General features: G+C 40.1%; 1 protein-coding gene across 8 annotated transcripts in view; it reads right to left on the bottom strand.

Moving 5' to 3' along the window:
• Positions 1–6,800: 6,800 nt before the first annotated feature.
• The window catches only part of ODF2L (outer dense fiber of sperm tails 2 like), a 29,021-nt gene continuing 10,986 nt past the window's right edge, over positions 6,801–24,835 (bottom strand). For 6 of the 8 annotated variants that reach the window (XM_074221769.1, XM_074221764.1, XM_074221766.1 and 3 more), the window contains 9 exons: positions 19,646–19,831; positions 18,088–18,197; positions 16,668–16,803; positions 15,436–15,546; positions 14,880–14,984; positions 12,784–12,866; positions 12,564–12,699; positions 11,527–11,652; positions 6,801–7,125 (listed from right to left, as the gene is read on the bottom strand). In XM_074221769.1, coding sequence (XP_074077870.1) covers positions 6,997–7,125; positions 11,527–11,652; positions 12,564–12,699; positions 12,784–12,866; positions 14,880–14,984; positions 15,436–15,546; positions 16,668–16,803; positions 18,088–18,197; positions 19,646–19,831 — 1,122 coding nt within the window. In that variant the 3' untranslated portion in view covers positions 6,801–6,996. The other 2 variants (XM_074221767.1, XM_074221768.1) reach the window with 2 other exon arrangements.

Genomic DNA, 24,835 nt, shown 5'->3' with positions numbered 1-24,835 from the left:
ACCTTGGAAGATAACAATCAGTACAAAAATGGAAAGGATTCATCAGAATTTTCAACAAATTGTTTTCATAATCAATGGAAGTGGAGTAAGCAGAATTGATGCTAACATTTGAGAAAGTAGAAGCTAACACTTGAGAAAAATATGATAAGAGAAACAGCTGTGCCTCACACCCAGAGGAGATTTCTTCCAGAGGTGACATTTTTTGAGGGTATTGAAGCATTGATTTTCAGGATAGCTGAAAGAAGGGAAGAGATGGACATACAGGGAAAAAATCAAGGGCAGTATTACTTCTAAAAAGGACATTGAAAAGAACATCAATTATTGACCTATATACCTACTTTTCATTGCTACAAAATTACTAGTAATGTCCTACATATATAGATAGATAGATAGATAGATAGATATAGATAGATAGATAGATAGATATAGATATGGATATGGATATGGATATAGATTAGATATAGATATAGAAATAGAAATATAGATATAGATATATAGATGATATAGATGGTATCTAGAAGAAAATATGAAAAGGCAACATTCGATCTTTCCCAGATAATTTTTAATAGGGGACTACATGTTTAAGGTCATAGAATTGACTGAAAAACTTGGGAGAATATGGGATCTCACCATTCTTTTTATTAAAAATTTATTGATTCAGCAAGACAAAAACTGTCTTACAGGGTTTCCTCCAATAAAGTTTCTTCCGTGAATATGATTATCAGATACCATGAAAGATTTATCAAAAGAGATAACCTCTGGTTATCAATCTCACACAGGCAGGAAATAAGGAGACAGGGAGAACAAAAGTCATGAAGGACTTCTAACCCGGAATACAAATGAAATTGAGATTTCCTTTATACTTGTGAATGAGATTATGCTGATATCACACCCAGCATATTGCAGAGACCCCTGAATGAGATTCAAAATCACTTTAAAGTTTGGGAAAACTGTAGCCGGGTTATGGCATGCCATGTGAGTGGCACACCCAAAGAACCAGTCTATAATTTTATCTAATTTGAGAAAGACAATGTATAAATTAATGATAAAGCCCATATGTGCTAACCACCATGCTAACCTCTGGCTATACAAATACAAGAAAGCTGGACAGTCCCTACCTTCTACAACACATAAAGAAAATTACTAAGAGAGGGCAAAGAGCTTTTGGTCTCATGAATCCTGTACATACTTAAAACTATTGAGAATCCTTCCCCAAAATACTATATTTCTTGCCTGGAAAAGCTGCCCCCTTGATATGTTTTTTTGTTTTTGTATCCTGGAGTCCTCTTCTTACTTGGTCTAGAGATGATAATCTTAAATTTGTGATGGGATTGTTTTATAACCCTTGTGTTTTCATTTTGTATGTGGAGCTATTACAGCTGTCAGAGATAAGGGTACATATGAATGGCAATTCTCATCTTTTTGGACTCATGAACCCTTTACACACTTAAAATTATTGAGGATCTCTCTTGAAGAGGAGGACCCGAAGACTGGGTCTCTTGATTGAGAAAGCTGCCCCCCCTTGGTTCATGATACTTTTGTTGTCTTCTGAGGTCCTCTTCTTACTAGAAATTATAAACTTAGATCTATGCTAGGACCAATTATTTTATAACCCTAAATTTTCCTTCTGTATGTGATTGATGTTAGAGGTTATCAAGGTTTTTTTTTTTTTTTTTTTTTTTTTTGGAGAATGGTCTCAAAGACAGGAAGACCCGGAGTCCAAAACCTCACCTATGAACATATCCATACAAATTGTCCCATCACAGGGCCCTAATTAAGTACAAGAGAAAAGTCCCCACCTGAAAAGGTTTTAAGAACTTCTTGGAGTTCTGACCACACCTGGAGAGCCTCAGGTGTATGGTTTGGAAATGGTCAAGAATTGATGCAAAAGGAAGCTTCCCAGCAAGATAAGGCAAAATCTACTTAACAGAGTCCACAGTTCTACTGGGAGGATGAGGAGGTTGAGGACATTAAGAAAAGAATCATCTTCCAGAAGTCACATATAAATTTTACCTTAAAACAGACTTTTTTATATATCAAAATTCTTCTGATATTGGATGAGAAGAAATAAGCATTTATGAAGTGCCTATTATGAGCCAGACACATACAAGCTCTTTATAAATATTATCTCAAACATTAGGGCTATGCCATGGAACATAATCTCCTCTGAAGAATTAAAGTTGCTCTTATTTATAGAAAGGTGTAGAACGGAACAATTCAACATACTATATTACTAACAAAGAAGATTGCAAGTGCCCATGATGTATTACGTGTGGTGTATGATGAAAACCCAATATGGGTTGATCATGTAACTAAGTGGTTAATAGACACCTTGCATGCAATGTCAGGAGGCCTGGTTAAAAAACCTCCAGTTAATAGGGAAGTCCCTCTGTTAAAATGTTTGGGAGGCAGAAAAGAGCTGTTCAGTTTGATATATAGACAGGAGAGACAGCATGAAAAATTGCCTCTTTGGGAGAGAGCTACTTGTAAGGATAAAATCAAACAACTTATCACAGCATCAAGTTTTTTTTGGGGGGGGGGTTTGGAAAGAGAAAAAATAGAAAAACTGATGGAACTATGGAAGTATATATAACTGTGAATCATGAAATTTCAGTTAATATCATTATACACTACACTACAAAATACACTACCCTGAACAAAACTGTGAATGACCCAAAGGGCAATGGAAACATTTATGTAATAACTTTGGGGGTGGGGTGGGGAAATTCTTCTGTCTTCATAGGTGGGAGGCCTAGACTTGCAGAGACTTTCGGAGTTTTGAGTTTCTAATCATTTCCCAAGGCAAGGAAATATAACACAAATTGGGGCTTGGGCAGGAGATCTGGATGACCTACGGAATATGAAGCAGCCAAGTTGAAGAAAAAAAACAAAGATAGATTCCCCTCCCAGGATCAGGAAGAGAAGTGAGAACTAAGGGCACCAGTGTCATGGGTTGACTGCTTTGGTTTTGTTTTACAGCTGCTCACCTGCATGTGCAAGAATGCTAGAGGCAGCAGGTGTGCAGCAGGGAACATGGAGGCCTCATTCCCTCTTCCCTTGCTGGGTGCTTCTTGCTAAGCTTATGCATTTACTGTTATTCCTGACCTAGTTTTGTCAGACTCCTCAACCTAGACATGGGCACTTCTCTGTGTCCCCATTTTCATGATCTGAGCCTTGGTCATTTTAGCCACTTTGGAAGGAACGTTTTCCGGTACTGGGACAGGAATATCAGTCTCTGTCATTGTTACAGAATATGTCTAACAGCCAGTCATTTCCAGTGTTTTAGTTCATTATAAACTCCCAGAAGTAGTCCCTGTCATTCCCGCAGACTCACAAAATTCACAATTTCACTAAGTACCAATGTGGATCTTGGAGCAGGGTTTCAGAAGGTCAGGGAAGTGGAGTGGTTTTTATTTCAATTTCCCTTCTACCTTGATCTGCAAAACTTTGCTGTAGTTTGCTAGTGTTTTATAACTTTTATAACAGGCATTAAAATAATAGCACCAAATAATACAAGAGATGTTGGACTGAAAGGAAAAAAAGTGAACTGGTCATGAAGCAAAAGGAGCAACTGCAATTTTTTAAAATAGCACTTTATTTTTTCCCTAATTATATTGCAAGAAAATTTTTGACATTCATTTTTATAAAGGTGAATTCCAATTTTTTCTCCATATTTTCCTCCTCTCTCCTCTTCTTCAAATGGTAGGTAGTTTGATATAATTTATACATGTGCTATCATATAAAACATACTTCCATATTAGTCTGTTATGAAAGAATAAACAATTCAAAAGAAAAAAGCCACAAGTAAGAATAAAATTTTAAAAAATGCTTCAATCTGTCAGACATTTTCTTTTGTGAGTCCTTTGTACTTGTCTTGGGTCATCATGTTACTAAGGAGAGCTGGATCACATGCAATTTTAGGAGAACAATTTTAACAGGATCTCAATATTTATGGGAGGATATAGATGGGTGCTAAAATGCTAAAAGACATGGACAGTAATCAACAACATTGGAGAGAAATTACAGTTATGAGATCACAGATCCATTGAAGTATTTGGAGTAAATGATTATAACTAATTTGGTAGATTGCTATTTTTGAAAGCCTTTTTCCTTACACCAACACATACTGCCATGCCTTTTGTCTTTTTGAATTTACTTTTAATGTTTTCCTTTCCTTTTGTTAAAGTGTCTAGGGAGCACCAGATTATTACTTGAGTTGTCTTTTAAACTATAATTGATAAAGGATTATTCTCTGATGAAGTTGAAAATTCCATGGGGAAAAAAGGGGGGGAAAGGAAATTTGTGGAGTTTAGGGTTTCGATGCCCACAAAATCAGAGTTCTTAAATTCCTTAAAGGTCAAAAATGAATGAAAAAAACAAAACTCTATGTTAGTGATGTGGATCCTAAAAAATGTCTGTCTGTGTATGTATGTATGTATGTATGTTTGTATCTCTCTCTCTCTCTCTCTCTCTCTCTCTCTCTCTCTCTCTCTCTCTATATATATATATATATATATATATATATATATATATATATATGTATATGAGGAGTGAGGGCCAGGGAGGTGATTTGACTCTTGCACCCAGATATTTTGATATCTTGTACCCATATATTTATATTCTTTGGTATAAAGGGTGCTGGGATGGGGAGGGGAGACAAAGAGGCCGGAGGGAAAGGTGTGCTGATGGCAAGAGAGCAGTAGAGAAAGGTTTCTCACCAGCCGGGAGTCCAAGGCTCTAGAAGGGAAGTTGGAGTGCCAGCTATGTAATGGAGGTTGGAGCAAGGAGACATGTCATGAATAGACTCTAGCACACCATGCCAGGATCTGGGTCCTGCTGGGGCAGGAGCAAGGTCAACCTGTTCCAGAACAATAATTTGCACTACAACATAATATACCTGATAAATGCTCATCCAACTGTTCTGTTGCTTGGAAAACTCTAAGAGGAATTGTCCAGTTTTTTAAAACTGTTGAAGCATATACAAATAACTCACAATTACTGTCTTTTAAAATTCACAAGACACTTTCCTTATGAGAACATACAGAATGAGAAATGCAATTATCTTTGTCATATATGTAAAAATAGACGAGTTGAATGACTCACACAGAGAGTAGATGTCAGAACCAAGATACAAACCATTACCTCTTTGGAGTCCAAACCCAGGGTTTATAAACGCCACCATATTGATGTTGGCATGGACTAGGACTAAATTCACACCAAGGCAAGAAGAAATGGTGGCATTCTCAAAAGCAAGAACAAATTTGTTTTCAAATGTTACAAATAAAATCTTCATTGAAATCCAAGGGGGAAAATATGCAAGGCTTTTAATAACTTTTTTTTTTCTTTTTGGCACTGTCATTTGAAATCAACACAGCTCGTCTGAATAATGAACTTGAAATATTAAGTTACATTTTGGATAGAAATTTCTACTTTCTCAGCAAGAGTAGCCTAAAAGGAGAATATTTCTTATTCCAAATAGACACATGGAATTTTCGTTAATTTTTTTTCTTCTAAGAAATGATTTTCATTAACGTCTGGTTTATGGGGTTTTTTTTTTTGATGCTTTGAAACCAGCATGTAAGGAATTACCTTTCCCCCCCCTATATACAAAAGTTTTTAGATCTTTTGTTTTCTCAATGAAGGGAAACTAAGATTGGGACTAATGGTGTCTTTTTTACTTTTGAAAAGATGCTCAATAGCAAATTTTCTTGAGGCAACAAGTCTTTCCATGATTCAGGAGTTCATGGTCTATAAGAGAAAATCAGGCCAAAAATCTTGTAAGAACACAGGGGAGGTCACTTGGAGAAAGCATTTAGTCATGTCTCATAGTCATTAATAAAGACAGATTTAGGAGCAACTCCATAATTCTGTGGTGGACCATGAATTGTTTTGGCAAAGTAAGTAAATAGGTTGGAAGCCACTGTCCCCATTAGGTCTAAATTACATCATCCTAATTCCTCCTTGCATACTCAAGAATTCAGGTTTCTCTTATCTAGAGGACAAATGACAGCTCTGGGCTTAATTCTCCAAATGAACAAGTGAACCGCTCCCATTTTAAAAAAATTGGCATCGAGAGTATAATATTGTTTACAGGGTAAAAGGCATCAAACTAATTATGGGAAAAACACGTCCAAGTGTATAATCTAATGAAGTATAGAAACTTGCTTAATGGGAGACAGATTCTAGGAAATGATGTTATAAATTAGGTGGGAGAGACAGCACAATAGGGCAGAAAGAATATGGGTTTTCAAAACAGAAAACCTATGTTCAAGTTCTGCTTTAGCCACATATCAGCAAGTCCCTTTTACCTGTCTTGGGGAGAGGTTTTCTTTCTCACCTAAAAATAAGCAGGATAATGCCTGCCCTAATGTCTAATCTTCATTAGGGAAAAATGGACTAGAGTACAATGTATCATCTCTTATTACTGGGTGCTATTTAATGACAATTTGAAGTTTTTATATAAAATATAATGACATTTTTAGTACACGTACGAAAAAAATATTAAACTGAACTGGTTCTGGAATTTGTAAATTATCTGTATTATACTTACAAGCACCAAAAATTAAAATAGATTTCCTTTTTTGTTATCAATATATTCAGCATTACAATTTATAGCACTTATGTGGTTTCAGCATATCTTGAAACACACCGACCTGGAATCATTACAACTAAAAACAAACAACAACAACAACAACAACAACAAACTGGCTATATACTCCTGAAATAACAGGATTTCGGTTTCTTTTTAATCATAACTAAAACGTCTCAAGTCCGAAAGTACTTCAACAGGTACTCTCCAATCACAAAAAATGTAACAGCTTTATTGTTGTATCCAATGTTACCTGAATCATCAATTATCCTCCAATATTATGTGCATGGTCTCACTACATAATATTTGGGTCTTACTGGTGTATAATGATAGTTTTTTAGCCTAATCATTTTTTGATATCCATAGAAAAAATCAATATACTGGAATAAAATAGGATAGAAATTATTTTATCCAAACATGGTTACATAAGACTTTTTAAGAAACAGTACATAATTCATTATACTCTCATTTTGATTCTCTGTCTTTTCAAGGCTATATTGTATTTCTTTCATACATATTTCCTGGTGCTGTTCTTTCTAAATAAAAAAATAAAAGATGCATTAGTGATAAATTTATAGTAGAAGATATCAATATATCAAAAACTACAAGGTAACAAGGTTTGCATGAATAAAATATAACATTTTTAGAGGGGAGGTGAGTTAACAAGGAGGTCTATTCTGACCTTCGAATCTGCCATGTTACTTACATTTCCTATTAAATTCATTGTAGTTGCACACACAGGCACACAGTAGAAGTCCACACAATGGACTTCTGAAATAGAATGTATTAAAACAAAGACTCACTCACGCTTGGGTTCTAAGTGACATTGCCAAAATGAAATTTGACATATCACCTGGCTGGTGAAGAGCTAAGGTTTAATTTCTCTTCTCTGACAATGGCATTCTAAATATTTGAATATTTGACATTGCATTATTAACATTTAACATAATTTACACATTGTCAAAAACCAGTCTATTCACTTCTTTCAGAGACTGCATTTTCTACTAAAAGGGTAAATTAGCGTAAAGTAAAATGACAGATTTTTGTTATCTAGTCTTAACACTAACACTTTTTAGTCTCTTCACTTTATGAAATTTCAAAAAGAAGTTGTCTTTCATTCTTGAGCAGATCTGAGAACTATTTTTTGTGCTACCTACCACCTGTGTGATTAATAAATGTACTTTGGAGCAAAAACAAGTTGCAGGAAGAGGTAGCTCTTAAGTTTCTACATTCAAATTCTGCCTTGATACTTAACAGCTTACTAGCTGTGTGACCCTGGGCAAGTCACTTTATGCCTAGCTGCAGCTTCCTCTTCTGTAAAATGAAGGTGAAAGAGCATCTATATAAATGCTCACTATGACAATGGAGACATAAAGCCCACGGCTTCTAGAACATATCAGGGGACCATTCAAAGTTTATGGAATCAAGTTCCATTTCCTTGTGCTTTGTAAGGTGGTTTCTCCACAGCCTAGATGCAAGCCACAGGAAGCTTAAAGAATAACAATTCTAATGGTTGAATGAGGTAATCTCCCATTCATTAAAATAACTCCTCAGAGGTCAAATGCTTCATCCCTACCTCAGTTCCCTAACAGCAAATGTCCAGGTCTTTTAGCCAGCCAGGGTCCAGTTACCTCTGGCACTGCACAGTCGGCACTCAAAGACTCAATTGTCATTGGTCTAAGGACAAGAATGGTCATTGCCAACATCTTCTGGTGGATCTCAGAAAACTAAGAGCCCAGTCATGTCTAAGAAACAGAGATAAAGAAAAAAGGGCACCCCCCATGCCCAGACCCTTAGAGAGACAATGCTCTTGATCTCCTTTGGCTCCTGGAGAACTCCTGTGAAGACAGTTCTGAGGCATGATGGCCTCGAGGCCAAGAAAGGAGGCTCAAGTCCTTGTCAGCACCTTTGGAAGAACCCAATGGCTTCAACTTCCTGTGTCATCAGGGACAGTTTATCAGCAGAACAGTTGAAGATTACCTTGACAAGGTCAGCATTTAATTACTGAATGATCAAAGCACCAATAAATACCCAACAACTTGCTGTACATAAGGCACTGGGCACAAGCAATACGTATCCTAGATGACCAAATACAAGAATGAGGAATTCAGAAGTAGGAGATATGTATAAAAATGTCAAGTGAGCAACTACTGAGTATCTGCTCTGGGCCCACCACAGCAAGCAATAAGGCATGGAGAATCTTTTTTTTTTTTTTTAACAATTTTCAAATGTATCTAGATATTTAATTCATAACAAGTGATGAAATAAATACAAAATATTTTTGCATAAAATGGTCACTTAAAGCCTAGAAAAAATAGAAAACATTATTCTGTTCATCTCAGTATATTTTCTGCTTTATTTAGTAGTCTTATACAAAACTAATCCTTATTTTATACAGTCCATAGGAAATCAAATTAATGGCAATTTAAAAATAAGTTTAAAATTCAGGGGAGCAATGGTCAAGTGACTGAAATGCTAAAACCTTGGTAATGATGAAAATGTTAATATATTTATTGATGATTCAATTAATGGCAAATCCTGAAAATCATTTATATTTTGATCTTTTCACACTGGAAGGAAAGAGGAAGGGAAGGAGCAATAATATGTTTCAAGTACTAGGAACAATTTAGAATAAGAAAGAAGACAAAGACCATAACAAAAAGGGCTTGTAGGGACAATTAAAGTTGATGTTAGATGGGAAGGAGGAGGGGGCAGCCCCATTGTCATTTGGTGTTTGACTGACCTGGGGAAATAAATGACCAAACAAAAGTGGAAACCAAAGAATTGCTGTTCAAGATAAGGCTCAGAAAGGGTGGCCCAGATTGACGACATCCATAGCTATGATTGTGAGGAAGCACTGTCAGTGAGATGAGTGCCACAGGATGGGAGGAGGGTGAAAGTCTCAAATTTCAATAAGGAGAAGGCACTAGAGTCTGTAAACTGTGAGTCAATGAGATTTGATTTTATTCCTATAAAGTTTGAGAACAGATCATTCAATAAATGTTTAGTAAACAACGAGACAAGGAAATGGTTTTCATACAAACTAGTATTTCTTCCTCAAGAATAGGTCATAAACAGACCATTACTTCCTTTTCGCACAGGGTTGAAAACAGGAAGATCATGGAAATCAAACACTTGTTAAGGGACTACTATGTAGATATTATTTCCCTAGATCTCAGCAAAGACCTTCGTGGGAAAGATGGTAAAGTTGTAGGCCAGGTGATGACACAAGTAGATGGATTCAGAGCTGGCTAAATGGCCAGACCTCAGAACACTCATTCATGATTTCATGTTGACTTAGAAAAAGGTCTCTCTAAGTGTAGATCTATTCATGGTTTGATGCTATGTAACAATTATTTATCAATGACTTGGACAAAGACATAGAGGACATGCCAAGCAATTCTGCGATGATACAGACATAGGAAAGATTGGATGATAGAATCAAAATTTTGCAAACCTACAACATTGATATGAATTGAATAAGATGCAAATAAATAAGAATAAATGTATAATCTTACATTTGGGTTCCAAAAAAATGAATATTTAAATTTAGAAGAAATGGTTATAGAGTAATTTGAAAAAGATCTGGTAGTTAAAGAGGATCACAGCATCAATATGAGGTAACAGTATGATATGACAATGAGTGGAGAGAATACAATTGGGTTGTTTTAAGAGGCATACTCTAAATTAAAGAAGCAGAAGGTCCTTTGGTAATCTGGTGGTCAGACCATCTCTGGCGTACAGCATTCCATCATAGGCATCAGTGTAGGAAGGACAATAAGAAGTTAGAGAGTCCCTGGAAGAGAGCAGTCATGATGGTGAAGGTTACCATTAGGCTCCGTTGAAGGAAATGGGATGCTTCCCCTCTGGGGCAGTCACAGGAGAAATAGAACAGATGTTTTCAAGTATTTGAAGGGTTACTATGAGTAAACCTTTTTTAGTTTGTTTCAGAAAGAAGATTCAATGGGAAGGATTTGCAAAGAGGTAATTTTGGCTTGACGTCAGAAAAAACTAGCTAACAATTAGAGCCATTCAAAAGTGACTGAAGTCTTCAAGCAGAGGCTAAATAACCACTCGTCAGGCACTTGGATTGAGGATTCCTTGAGTACTGGCTGGACTAGAGAGACACCGAGGTACTTTCCACCTCTAAAATTCTGTGATTCCATGATTTCATTGATTCTCGGGTTCCTAGAAGAAAATAATGCAATAGCATTCTCTACGTCATCTCTAAAGCATTTTTTTTTAGTGAAGTTAAATCATGTGCAATCCTAGGGTTTGTGTGTGTAATCTTTGGGTTTGTGTGTGTAATCCTAGGGTTTGTATATACAATCCTAAGTATAATATAAAAGGGTTTCATACAAACTGTTTCAAAATCATTTCAAAGGAAAAAAGGATTCAATGGACAAGTTAATGTGATAATGTCATTTCATGGCACGGCAAAGGCAAACTATGTGTCATATTATCTAGCTATCTGGTTGAAACAAAAATATGTCAAAAGATCTAGAATTTAACATACAAACTAAAGGTATATATTGGGATAGTTTGCTCACATGACAGTTAAACATCTTCAACTCAGCACTGTTTTAAAAAACTAATAATACAGAACTAATTATATTAAGTCTATAAATCTCATGAAGTGGCTACCATAAGAACAAACAAACAAAAACAATATCCTGGGTAAAGTCCAGAATGAACATGTGAAAAATATAAAAAATACTGAAAAAGCAGAATATGAGAAAATGCAGCATAGTCATTTAAGCTAGATCCATCTATTTATTATAGGAGTTAATTGTTTTAAATTAACATATTATTAGTCCATTCTCTTTTTCATTACTCAGAAACACATTATTCTGCTAGATGTTCAAATAAATCGTGCAAAGGTAATTGAAAAGCTTATTAATTTTCTACAATAAGAAATTGAAACAAGCTATACTCACAGCATCCAATATGCAAACAAGTTGGTCTTGTGCTTCATTTGTTTTCCTGAGCTCACTTTCTAGGTCAAATATTTTTGTTTGTAAAGCCCGCTCTCTGGATGTCATTTTCTCTATTTCTTCTGAAACCTGATATTTTGGGAAAAAACGAAAATAATCAGATATTCCTTTATTATGTTTACTTAGTAACAATTTTAGAGCTTTTGTTGTTTTAAAAGGATTTTGTGTTATATGCTATATTTCAACATTATGTTGAAGTTTAAAGATTTCTTTTGGTGGGGAAAAGAATAAAAAAATATTAGCTATAACCAGACAGATCAACATTATTTTCCTTGAGTTATGAAATTTTAAGCTACCTGTGGGTTGAGACCACACCATGTCACTTTCATACCTCAAAATACTTAACAAAAACTAGATAAATAACAGACGCAAAATAAAATTGCACTTCTCATTAACAAATATTTGTTTAAAATTTTTAAGTACATCTTAAACTTCACTTATGGAAGGAAACTTGTTTAATTATACATTTTGACAAAATTGAAACTTCTGGGGAATAGATGAACTATTATAATGAAATCAGTCTAATTAAACTTTTGATATGACTTCCTATTGATTGAATTGTTTCCTGCATATTCTGAAGTGTATGTTCAAATTTTAATTTTCTGATTCCTTACAATTTTTTGTAATCTATAAATTAAAATTTTACAAAGATAATTTTTATAATTTTGAGTTGTGTGGGTGGTGCCGCCCTCCCGGGAGAACCCCCACTCGGCTGCCAGGTGAGGGGGTGCCAAGTCTGTGGGGTGCTAAGTCCCGCCTGTGGGATGTCAGGGAGACGGGGCCTTGGGCAAAGAATCATCTTGAAAATCAAGAGTTGAAGTAAATAAGGACTTAGGCTGGGTCCTGGCAGCTGCTTGTGGGCGCACAGCGGGGGAAGCCAGGCGTGGAGGGGGCAGGAGTCGCTCACCTGCGGCCTCAGGGCCCTCCAGCACCTGGCAGCTGGGCCCGGGCCCCCCCAGGCTCGGCCCAGGCGCCCCTACCTTCCTCTGCCCTTCCTCCAGGGCGGCCTCCAGCCTCCGGGCCAGGGCCCCGCGCTCCCCGGGGCTCGGCGCCCTCCGGCCGGGCCCACGCTGCGCCTCCGCCGCCTCCTCCGGCTCCCCCGGCCCCGCGGGCCGCCTTGTTTAGAAACACGAGAAGGTGAGGCGGCGGCGCCGAGGGCCCGGACCCCCCGGGCCCCCGGGGCCCCCGCACCCCACTCACCGTGGCAGCTCCTCGTGCCCGGGCCCGGGGCCGCCCGGCGCCTCGGCGGAGAAGGCCCTCGGCGGGCTCTGCCTGTCCTCCACCTGCGAAGAGGGCGCGTTACCGGCCTTTGCTCGGGGCCCCCCGGCTTCTGCTCCACAACGGCGGGGCCGGGCCCCCCAGCCCGCAGCAGGGGCCCCGCCGGCCTCACCAGGCCACACTCGGAGCCGGGCCCGGGTCAGGGGCCCCGCCGACCTCTGCCCTCCAAGAGCGCCCCATAAAGCGCCAGACCGGGCAGTGCCAGGTAAGCTCCTGCCTCCCCCGGCCCGCGGCTGTCACTCCGCCGGGCACCGGGACGGGGGGCCCGGCCGCGGCTCCTTCCCCTTCGGGCACCCGGACTGGGCTCTGAGCCAACGTGCTTCTGGCGCTTAAATCCAAAGCAGGGCTGGCAGCACCGGGCGGGGGGCGCAGGCGGGCGGGCCCCGGGCCCCCGGGCCCCCTGTCCTGGCCCGCACTCCGGCGGGGGCTCGGAGCAGCGCTGAGGCCGGACCCAGGGGCTACCCCGGGGCCCCCGGGGCTCCCCAACCCGCCGGCCCGAGCCGAGGGGCCCCCCAGCCCTCCGCACCTGGTCCCGGTCCGCGCTGCCCCGGCAGGAGGAGAGCCGCTCCTGGCAGTCCTGCAGCCGCAGCCCGGCGCCCTCCAGCAGCCCGGGCCCGGGGCCCGCTCCGGGGACTGCGCCGCCACCTGGCCCCGCACCTGGGCAGGGAAGGGCGGGCCGCCGTGAGGCCTCTCCGCTTCTCCGGGCCGGGCCGCACAGCCGGGCAGTGCCAGCCGCCCCGGGCTTCATTCTAAAACAGACCAGCGGATGCCAGTGCGGCAACACCGGCCCGCGCCGACCGGCTGGCAGGACCTCCGTCACTCTGCCCGGGGCCTGCGGCCGCGGTGACGGAGCCGGGCCCGGCGGCTCAAGGGGCGTCTGCAGGGACACGTCGCAGGCCGGGCCCGTGTGCCGGAGGAGCCGTTCCGGGCTCTTTCCGCGGGCCGGGCCGCACTCCGGCCCCGGGCCCGGGCCACACTTTGCACTCCGGGCCCGGGGCCGGGCCGCATTCCGGGCCGCACTCTGGGCCCGGGGCCTGGCCGCACTCCGGGCCGCACTCTGGGCCCGGGGCCGGGGCGCACTCCGGGCCGGGCCGGGGCCGGGCCGCACTCCGGGCCGGGGCCGGGCCGCACTTTGCACTCCGGGCCGGGCCGGGGCCGGGCCGCACTTTGCACTCCGGGCCGGGCCGGGGCCGGGCCGCACTTTGCACTCCGGGCCGGGCCGGGGCCGGGCCGCACTTTGCACTCCGGGCCGGGCCGGGGCCGGGCCGCACTTTGCACTCCGGGCCGGGCCGGGGCCGGGCCGCACTCCGGGCCGGGCCGGGGCCGGGCCCCACTCCAGGCCGGGCTGCAGCAATGGCGGCCGCGGGCCCGAGCCAAGGTCAAGGCAGAGGCCAGGCTGGCCGGGGCCCACGTGACGGCCGACTCGCCCAGCGCTCCACAAGCGCCTACAGCGGGCAGCAGCCGCGCATGCGCCGGGCCGGGCCGCTCGCTAGGGGGCGCCCCGGGCCCCGGGCCTTCACCTCCACTCCGCCCGGCCGAGGTGGGCGCAGGCGAGGAGGGACCCGGTCTCCACTGAGGGCCTAAAATGCGGAGTCCGGGAGGGGGAGGGCAATCTGGAAAGTTCTCTTCCATGAGCCCTGGAGTCGGGGGGACCCAAGTTCAAATGCAGCCTGACGCTGACTTCCCTCCCCGTGTGGCCTTGGGCAAGTCCTTCTGCCTTGCCAAAAAAAAAGCGCAGCCCTCGAGGGGGGCTAGACGGGGCCACCCCTGCCCTCCTGGCTTTGGGGTCCGACCCTGCGGATACCCGCTCAAGCAGAGGCGGGTCACCAGGTGACAAACGTATTTATGGTAGAACTGCCATGGTGAAGATGACACCCACCGTTGCCGGCCGTACGGCTTCAGCCTCCACAGGATAACATCGCGGGGCACCATCTCCTTCAAATTTCAGTGACAGACCGTTTCTAGACAAAGGTTGCCACCACACGTGTTACTTGTACATGTAAGTGCACTCAGCTTACCTCCTCCAAGGTTGACTTTTTGGTTTGCGTTATTATCTTTTTTTCACAGACTAGTTTTTCGTATCTGCTTTTCACATCTTCGATTGCCTTTTGTAACTTTTGTACCTAAAGATAGACTATATTAGTTATGCCACCAGAATTGTTCCAAATCTTCAAATCTGATAATTATTTATCAGAATCATCATCATCATCATAATAAATTCTAATTTTAATCAAGTGACAAATCATCTTTCCATCATAATCTTCCTTGGGCCTCTCTAACAGAAACACATCTCCTAGGCTAACTCCAATTAGCAGACCCCTCTCATTTCTCTGCTGATGACTCCTAACTCTATACTATTCCATCTGCTGATTCCTGGGGCTCTGAGTCATAGTTAGATTAATGTATAGGATGATCCTGGTGTGTTAGGAAATAGAAAAATAAATTAAAAAATAGGTAAGAATGCAAGTATTCTCAGTATTTTTCATTTCTTAATGACACACCTGACTATTTAAGTGTATACTGATATATTTTGATAGATAACTTCCACAAACATTAAAGTACATGCATAATCACCTGAGATTTATATACTTCAACAAGAGCTTTCTGCTTTTTTTCCACTTCTTGTAATTCCAAGCGTTCATTTTCAACTGAAATAACCTTTTCCTCCAAATTAGCAAGTGTGATCTAGCAAAGAATAGATATATACAAATGTATCTCATAAATGACTAAAAAGTTTGATACTTATAAAATGTGTAATTAATGTAATATTAATATAATAATACATACAAATAAAAGGATTAACTCAATAATGAAATTAAATGAAATTTTTAAAAATGAATCTCAGATATCACTGGTCATGGGAACTGCTTTTCCACTTGCTGATTTGGGGTGTTTGAAATAAAAAGTCAAAGTAGAAGTTGTCAATGTTATAGAAAAATAGAAGTGAAAGGGAGTAGTATGTTTTTTGACTGTCTCAGCAGATGACTGAAAATGCCTATCACTGATCAACAAATATAATAACATGTAATATAAAGCTAATATACAGTATGAAATCATAATAATTACTGTGAGCCACTGAGGAAAGATTTTGGGGAAAATGAACATGAATCATAAAAAAATTAAAGTGTGCAAACTTAGCACTACTAGTTGATTAATAATAGTGCTTAAATATTTCTTGTTTGAGTCTCACAATAATGTTAGGGATTACTATTTTCTCTAAGAACAACAAAAAATAATGTTTTCTTAGTCAAAAGAAACCTATTCTCAACATAAAAAGTTGCCTTCCAATCAGATTTAAATATTGCGGTAGAATATTTCTCTTAGCATTTTTTTTTTTTGCTAGCTCTTACTGTGATAATTTTCTCAATGACATTATAATATTACAAATCCTGGAATGGGCTCTCAGAAGATTCTGAACTGCAAATTGCCCAGAGAGCAATGAAAAAAAATCAGGTAGGCTGAGGGATGTGAGGGATGACCAACAGTACTCTCTACTGCTCTCTACTGCACTCTACGGCACATTCGTGTGTCTGCTCCTCCTTAAGTCATGAGACACTTTGAATCTCATCACCCCCACTTTGTACATGAGGATACAGCGGTGCAGGGAAGCAACCTCCTACAATGAGGGTGTGCCTTTCTTTGTTTTCATACCTGTGGGTGTATGAACTACGTTCATGGTTTCCTAATCAAAAGAAAGGAGTCTTGTTAAGCAGTTCTTTTGTCAACATGCACTCACAAAGGAAAATGGGATGAAAGTATTTATTCATCTACATGTAATCTAGCTCTCATTCTGGGTGTTACTGTACCTTTAATTTTTCATTTTCAAGAATAATGTTTTCATTATCTGAATCACTGGAGTGAAGTTTTCTAAGAAAATCTTTATTTGAGTCACTTCCAGGATCTTCCTTCTTCTGTTGTTCTTCCAAAAGATTAGTGATTTTCCTTTAAAAAATGATTAATTTTATACAAATTATTAGTGGCATGTGGATTATAATAGCCCAAATTAGCTAATTAAAATCAAGTCAATGAATTGTCATTTTTAAAAGATGAAAATATAAAATGATAATGAAGCAGTAGCACCAGTCGTGAACACTGAGAAATTATTTTTTGAATCAGATCTGTTGTTTTAATGTTGTAGAGGGCTCTCAGTATAGAAACTCTACAGAAACTAGCTGACACCAGCTCTGAAGCTTATGGTCATCAAGAGTGGGCTGAGGCATTGAAAGCTGCAGTGATCGACATGGGGTCACAGAGCCTGAACAACTGAGAGGAAGGGCCTGACTCCCCAATGCTCCAGCCACCACCCCACTACCTTTCTCACTGTGTGGTTCTCCATCCCCTGTATCAGATAGCCAGAACAGAAGGGACTAAATGGAGACACAGAAAATGATGACAAAAGGGGTCAAGGAGAAACACAAGAAAATCTGGCAATATTTGGCTATATCCAACCAAGTGTACCTCTTTTATTAAATTCAAATTCTACTTTTCTTTCTTACTCCTATCTTTTCCCAACTTCCTCTCTTTTTCCTTTCCCTATTTTCCTTCTCTCCTGCCGATATCATAAACCTGTCAAAAAAAAAAAACCCAAAATAGGAACTAAAAAGTACTAATCTTTTATGATTTCAAAATGAGTATCTGCAACACTCCTTTTTCTATTTAATAAAAATGTCTAAATGGCTTTCATATAGTTATGCAGTAAAAGTTTTGGATTCTTCTCCCCAACACTCTTTGATAAATTTATATGTGTAAAATTAAGGTATCGCAACTGATCTACAATCTATAAAAGCAATAGAGTCTTGATTTCAGTGATATGGCAAAATGAGGACATTGAGAAAAAAATTTAAATGAAACAATGTTTAGTTTTAAATTCTATTAGTTTATTAATTTTAATTATGCTCCCAAATTATAAAAATATCCATCACATATTTTCCTTATTCAGCCTTGTAAAATATATTTTTATGAAGAGAATTCACTTTATTAATTTTAGATTGTGATATGCTGATATTGTTATAGAGAGGAAAAATTGGACAAAATAAGTATAAATATTGTTTGAACTGAAAGTATGAAAAAAAATTAATTCACTGTTATTCATGGGATGACTTCTCAGGTGAACATTTTCTAGGGCAAGAAGTTAAAAAAAAAACTTTATCCTATGAAATCCCATAAAATCAGTCACAAATCCTTTAAAATGGACAAGAACCTTATTAAGGGGAACATTTTTCTTACTTTTTCAGAGTCTCAACCTGGACCTCCAAATCTGTCTTTTCTTCTACAGCTTTCTCATAATGACTTTTCCAGGCAAGTAAAGCTGAAAGTGCTTCAGACAATTTGGCTTCCTAAAAAAATGCACAAAGTACTCATTATGTAACTTAAGAACTATGTGTTTTGTTCAGGTCCCTAAACACAAATGAAATATAATTTAAGAAAATCAATTCATTCTGTGAAGTATCAAACTTTAGAATGTAAAAAATATCCATTTCAGTAAACATCATCTTTGGAAACAAATTTTAAAGTCAATCTAGACAGAAACACAATACATTCATTTACCTTGGGATTTTTCTCTAAGTATAGACCTATCACTTAAAAAGTCACAATGTTTAGAATACATATTAATAGTGATAATAAGTCACATTTTTAAAAGTGTTAGAATCCTATCCCAGTCACTTAACAAGCAAGTAGCCCTGGTGGGTCTTTCCCAGCTTTAGGCTCCTCATCTGTAAAATACAGATAATTAGCTTTTGAAGATCAACAGGAATAAAGTAGGTATGCTTTACAGAACTTCATATATCTGTTATCTTTGATAATAAATAATAGGTAACTGACTGGCCTTCTTAATTAGCAGGCACTTCCTACGACACAGGGATGACTTGGCAGAGCGCCACTGCTCTAGGGTCACCTGTGTCCACCTGGCCTGGTGGTTTAAAACTACCAAAGCTGCCACTACTGGAAAAAAAGGTGGTGGGAGTGAGTGGTAGGTTAATCTGATCTGCCTGCCACTGCACCCAGAGCAGTTCCATGACTGCATTTCTCAGGGGCTGGTGAGTCGCCCGGCCACTAGATTTCCCTTCTGCTTTGTAGTGGCAACAACAGGAACTACCAACTAAAAGACAACTAATGTCGAGTATAGCCAGGGATCCTTCCAGCTTATCCCTAGGTTTAATCAAAGCCACAATCTAAAGAATGACACTAAGCTACCATACATAGAAGAGATCTTAGAGATGAGAAAACTGAAATCTCAAAGAGCTTGTAAAAAGACTTCCCCAAGACCACACAGTTAGTGAACAGCAGAATCACATTCTCACCCAGGTCTGTTGGCTTCTCTCACCACATCACATTTTCATGAAATATGATTAGAATGCCAATCACTGAAAACAGGGATTGAGCATATCACAAAATGTTAGTAATATTAAAGAAAAATTACAAATATGAAATGAATGTTTAAACAAGCGTAACAACAAAAAATGTCACTCAGTTCCACATCCATCTTTTCACAGAAACTTTTCTTATTATGGTGTTTTTAGTGTTTGCATAATATTAAGTTGAGTCAGACACTAATTTACCTACATGTAGTTTTTGAAATACAGTCGTATGGTTTTTACCATATTATTAAGAGATGGTGAAATAAAAGTCAGATGATTGTATGTGTTTCTATAAACAAAATTTTTCAGGTTTGATGATGACTAAATCCAACCAGTTCATCAAAAATGAAGGGTCACCACCATGGGGCAATTTCAGTATAGTAGTAAAGAATGAACCAGAGTTTTTATAAATTACTGTCACTCACCCGCTCTGTAATCTGAGAAGTCAGATCTTCAATATTTGCTGTAAAAGAGTCAGCTCTTTCTTTGCAAACTTTAGATGCTTTTTTCAGGGCTATTTTCTTTTTCTCATTGGTTTGTTTCAGGGTCACAACTTGCTGCTCATATGTCTTCAACTGAAGCTTCCCCTCAGCTATTTTAGCCTTTAAGCTCTGCAAAAAGGTTGATCAATAACTGATTCACAAACTATCAATATTTAACAAATGAGCAATCAAGGTATGAGGAAAAGTGTGTCCGTATTTTAATTTAAAAGTCTCACTACCTGCAACTTTAAATGGAGAAATATAATTTCACTAATTTTATGAATTAGCTTAAAATATAAAAAATATAATTAACAATGTCAATAACTTTATAACAAAATTATTCCTAAATATCACAGAAATAATAAACTGCTAATTCCTTATGGAAAAATATTAATACTACTGCTTAAAATGCAGAATGAGATGTATATACATTTTAAGAAATGGACAATATGAGAATGTTTTGCTGAACTGTGAACATTTATCATGAAGGTTTTGTTTTTATTTTATTTTTATAGTTTAATTGGCAAGTGAGGAATGGCAGGTCAGATAACCAATACATCAAATATAAATTTAAAATGCAAAAAATAAATACTAGCAACAGAGAAAATTTTATGAGGTTGCAGAGAACCAGCTAAACTATAACAACCTAAAAGTATTTGTTGGTTCAACTTGAAGGGGGAAAAACAATGAAACATCAGTGATGACAAATCCGTTAGCGTTTCCCTTTTTTTTTTTATGTAAGGCAATGGGGTTAAGGAACTTGCCCAAGGTCACACATCTAGTACTTATCAAGTGTCAGAGACCACATTTAAACTAGGTCCTTCCTGACTCAAGGGCCAGTGTTATTCTACCCACTGAGTCTCTACTATGCCAGCCTTGTGCCATCTTGCCACCTTGAGCATTCCTTTAACAGTTTGGTGAGGTCACTAACTTGAGATTCTCTCACTTGAGTCTGCCCCCATTGCTCATCATCCCTGGGTGTGCCCAACACCAGTCCACAAACAACCACTGTGCCCCAGTGGGCACCTTTCCCTCCCTCTCCTCCAGATCCTCTCTCACAAGAGGCTACCAGAGCTGCACCCCCTGCATTTGGGGCCAACCCTGAGAAGTGGCTGAGGCCGCAGTTCTGACCCAGCTGCCTCACAGGAGCCCCTCACCAGGCCCAGGGCAGGGTCCTCCGTGGGGGCCAGGGTTGACTGGTACCTGGAGGAGCCTACTGCAAAATGAGGGGCCAGACTACAATGACCTCTAAATTTTTTTTCCCCACTTTAAGTCTCATGATGCTATGAAGATACCAGGAATGCATGATAGGCTCTAAACCAAGACAAACGTAGACCATATGAACAGCAAAACCAATAAAAATCAAATGATGTCAACAGATGCAGAAAAAGCTTTTGAGACACAGCTCTTATTTCTGATATCAAAGCTAAAAACAACAGATAAACTGAACTTTCTTTAACATGATAAACAATAACTAGATAAACTGAAGAACCACTATTATACCTAAGAGAGGCATTTCTAAAAATGTAAGGTGAAAAGCAAGGATAGCCAATATCACCACTATTATTTAACACATGCTAGAGCAATAAAACAAGAGGATAGATACCAAAGAATGAGCACAAAGCAAAGTGAAAACAAAATTATGTCTTTCTGCAGTTGCAACCTAGAAAACCCTAGAGTCAAATAAAAATGAACTGAAATCACAACTTCAGCAAAGTTGTAGGATTAAAATAAACTCACACAAATCACTAGCTTTCTATGTATTACCCATTAAACCCAAAACAAAAAACAGAAAGAGAAATTAAATTTAAAATAATTATAAAATGTATAAAATATGTAGGAGCCCAGCTACCAAGATAAATAAAGGTACTTTTTGAAAACAACCTCAAACTGATTAGTACAGAAATAAAGACTATACCTAAAAAACCGAGAAAAACTATAATTGTTCCTAGTTAGTCTAGTCCACTATAATTTTAAATTAAATAACAATACCACCTTACTTATTTATTCATTGCTATATCAATTAATCTATCAAAAAGCATTACTGTGGGAAGATAGACAAGGACACCTAAAAAAAAAAAGCAACAAAATTGGGAGGAACAATATGTCATGATTCTCAAGAAAACTAATGGGAAACCAAAGTGGGAAAGAGAGCACCTATTAGTAAAAAGTAATCATCTACAACAATAATTGTTAGTATTTGTTACTGGTTAAATGAAGAAAAGTGAACGAATGGAAAAAATTAGGTTACAAAAATCAGAAACTGGGGCGGCTAGGTGGCGTAGTGAATAAAGCATGGCCCTGGAGTCACGACTACCTGGGTCAAATCTGGTCCCAGAAACTTAATAATTACCTAGCTGTGTGGCCTTGGGCAAGCCACTTAACCCCATTTGCCTTGCCAAAAAACCTAAAAAAAAATCAGAAACTGAAGAAAATAGCACAAGAGAGGAGGCTGGTCATCGACCACCCCACTCCACTTTGCCTAGGTCAGGGGAGGACCCAATCTCAATGAAGACAAAGCCAGGTGTGTGTGTGTGGGGGGGTCCAGGCCGCCTCACCTGCCTCTGCCCAGATGACTGAGAAAATCTTGGTCCTGCCCACTCATGGATAGAAGGATGGGAATGGGAAAGACAAGAGCCTGTGCCTCCTTGCCTTGCTCCCTCATCAGAGCAGCACCCCAGAATATTGGAGAGGGTGTCTTCAGGGGGAGCCCAGGACAAATTAAACATGCAAGAGAAAGGCCTCCAGAGCTTCATGACTGCACCAAAGCGGAGCATAGGACTTCTCCCAGCCAAGGAACTGCCCCGGCCACATCTGTTCTCCAGATCTGAAAGTCCTCTACCCATGGCCTCTGCACTGGGCCACCCTCAGACTCTGGCAGACTTGTTTTGTATCAGCTATACCTTTCAGAAAATAGTCAATAATTACCCATTTCTAAAAGGTAATTAAAGCTAACTGACAACTGATCATAGAGGGAGGGCATTATAATAAGTGCTGATCTCTAACACTGAGACCTCTCAGATCTGCAGGGAAGAGGCCCTGACTCCAAGGACCCAGTCTGATGGTACACATGTACAAACACAACTGCCAGCTGGACAACTGGTAAATCTAGAAAGCAGTGGTATACCATCACAGCACCAGAATGGGCTCCCTGTGGATGCCCGACCTGGATATAAAGGGTCACAAACCTCATAAACAAGTTGGAAGATGAGTTTAGTTCTCTATTTTTCCTTTTTTTCTATTGGAATATTTGTTATGAAATTCAGACTTAAAAATGCACACTCAGAGAAGGGTCACAAAATGAGGGGATTGCTTCTATCCCTAGAATTGAGGACCCTGGAGCCCAGAGGAGGAATGGGCCTGGGCCAGGCTCACAGGGAAAAGGGGCTGAGCCAGGATTTGAATCCATTGGGATTCTAAATCCTTTGTGCTTTCCACAACATCAAGCAAGGATTAAGACTGAAGGTAGAAAGTTCTGAAGTTTACAAAATCCTGAAGGTCAAACACGAGTTGAAAAGAGCTCTTCAGCCTACCACAGTCTAATAAGGTTAGACAGTGATTCTTTAACCAGAAAAATGTAACCTTAGGACAAAGACGGAGTACTAGTTTTATATACCAAGAAGTAAAACTCCCCAAGATGACACAGGCTGAAAAGATTATTTCAAAAAAAGTCTAAGCAAACCCAAAAGGACACCGTTTAGATGATCTGGAGATCTAGAGGAACAACCCTACACTAAGTCCCTAAGGGTTGCAGCAGACCCAGAACATAGGACTGGATGCCCACCATGGATTCTGACCATTTTAATTTCCCACCTACCAAATCCAAGAGGAAAGCCCACTCTGTTAGGTGGTAGAGGACGTGCAAAGATAATTAACGTGGTTCCCACCTTCATGCAGTTTATATTCTGGCAGGGGGCGCATAGCACATGCTCCTCCTCTCCCAACCCCACTCACCCACTTGGGGGGAGGTGCCAGCAAGAGGCTGCTCTGTCAGGCCTGCAGGGGTCTACTTCTCCCTATGACTGTCATGTGGTATGTATTAATTAAGTAGACTTAATTAGCTTTTAGAACTGGGCAACTGCTCTGAAGCTGAGATAAAGCCCCCAGACTCCTCTTCCAACCGCACTTGGAGTCCTGGGGAGAGTGGTGGTGACTCAGAGCCCCTTGTGGCCCAAGGCTTCAATCTGTACCACCCTCTAGGAATGGCAAAGCCTTCCTCCTGGGATCCTTGAAGCCTCGAACCTGGGACCATCTTCTAATAAAGGACTGTGGGGTAGAGCAAGGTTCCTCTCCTCCCTCCCCCACCTCCACAAGCACTGAAGGGCTGGAGGTCTCCTCTTCCAAACCAGCTTCCTGCCTCCCGTGCAACCATCACTCCAGCTCATCTAAGGGTTCGAGGACTGGCTAATGGACTTCGTTGTCATGCAGCCACATTTACATATGATGTACAATCAAGATGTGATCTCGCATACTGTCATTTCCTTTTTTTCCCCTTGAAATAGAAGCAGGATATTTATGAAATAATCTCACATTTCTCAAATAATTATTTTAGAATAACTTTTCAGAGGAGTTTAATAAAACATGCATGGTTCCTATCAAACTACAATGTTAATAAGGTAGTTCCTTTCATTTAAATTAGAATTGGAGTTTTAAATAATTTATAAATACTCCATTACAAAGCAAACCCCTGATATAAGTAAATTATTGGGAGCCTTGGGTGTCACACCTGCTTACATGCAAATATATCTAAAATTACAAAAAATTTGGGAAAAGGGTCTCACAAAGAATATTTACAAACTATCTACATGGTTGAAATCAGAAAAATAAGGAAAATAATTACATGTTGATACATTTGAATGAATTTAACATTGGACCTGTATAGGGAAACCATGGGAAATATAGCTGTTATTCCTTTAACAAACCACAGGATGTCAGTGCTACTCCATGAAAAAAAAGTAGTAAAACAAATTCTAAAAAATCTATGATATATTTCATTTTCTTGTGAGAGAAGTTTACTTTTTTAATGCTCTTCCACTGGACAGAGACTTATTTGACACTGTCTAATTTGTACCTAATGCTCTGGACTTTTTCTGACACTAATGATTTTTGTATCAAGAATCAGTATACTTCCTT

Source organism: Macrotis lagotis, chromosome 2, assembly GCF_037893015.1.
Source record: "Macrotis lagotis isolate mMagLag1 chromosome 2, bilby.v1.9.chrom.fasta, whole genome shotgun sequence".
NCBI classification, from domain to species: Eukaryota; Metazoa; Chordata; class Mammalia; order Peramelemorphia; family Peramelidae; genus Macrotis; species Macrotis lagotis.
Note: the sequence above shows the minus strand (reverse complement) of the source record. Positions and strands in the feature narration are given on the sequence as shown.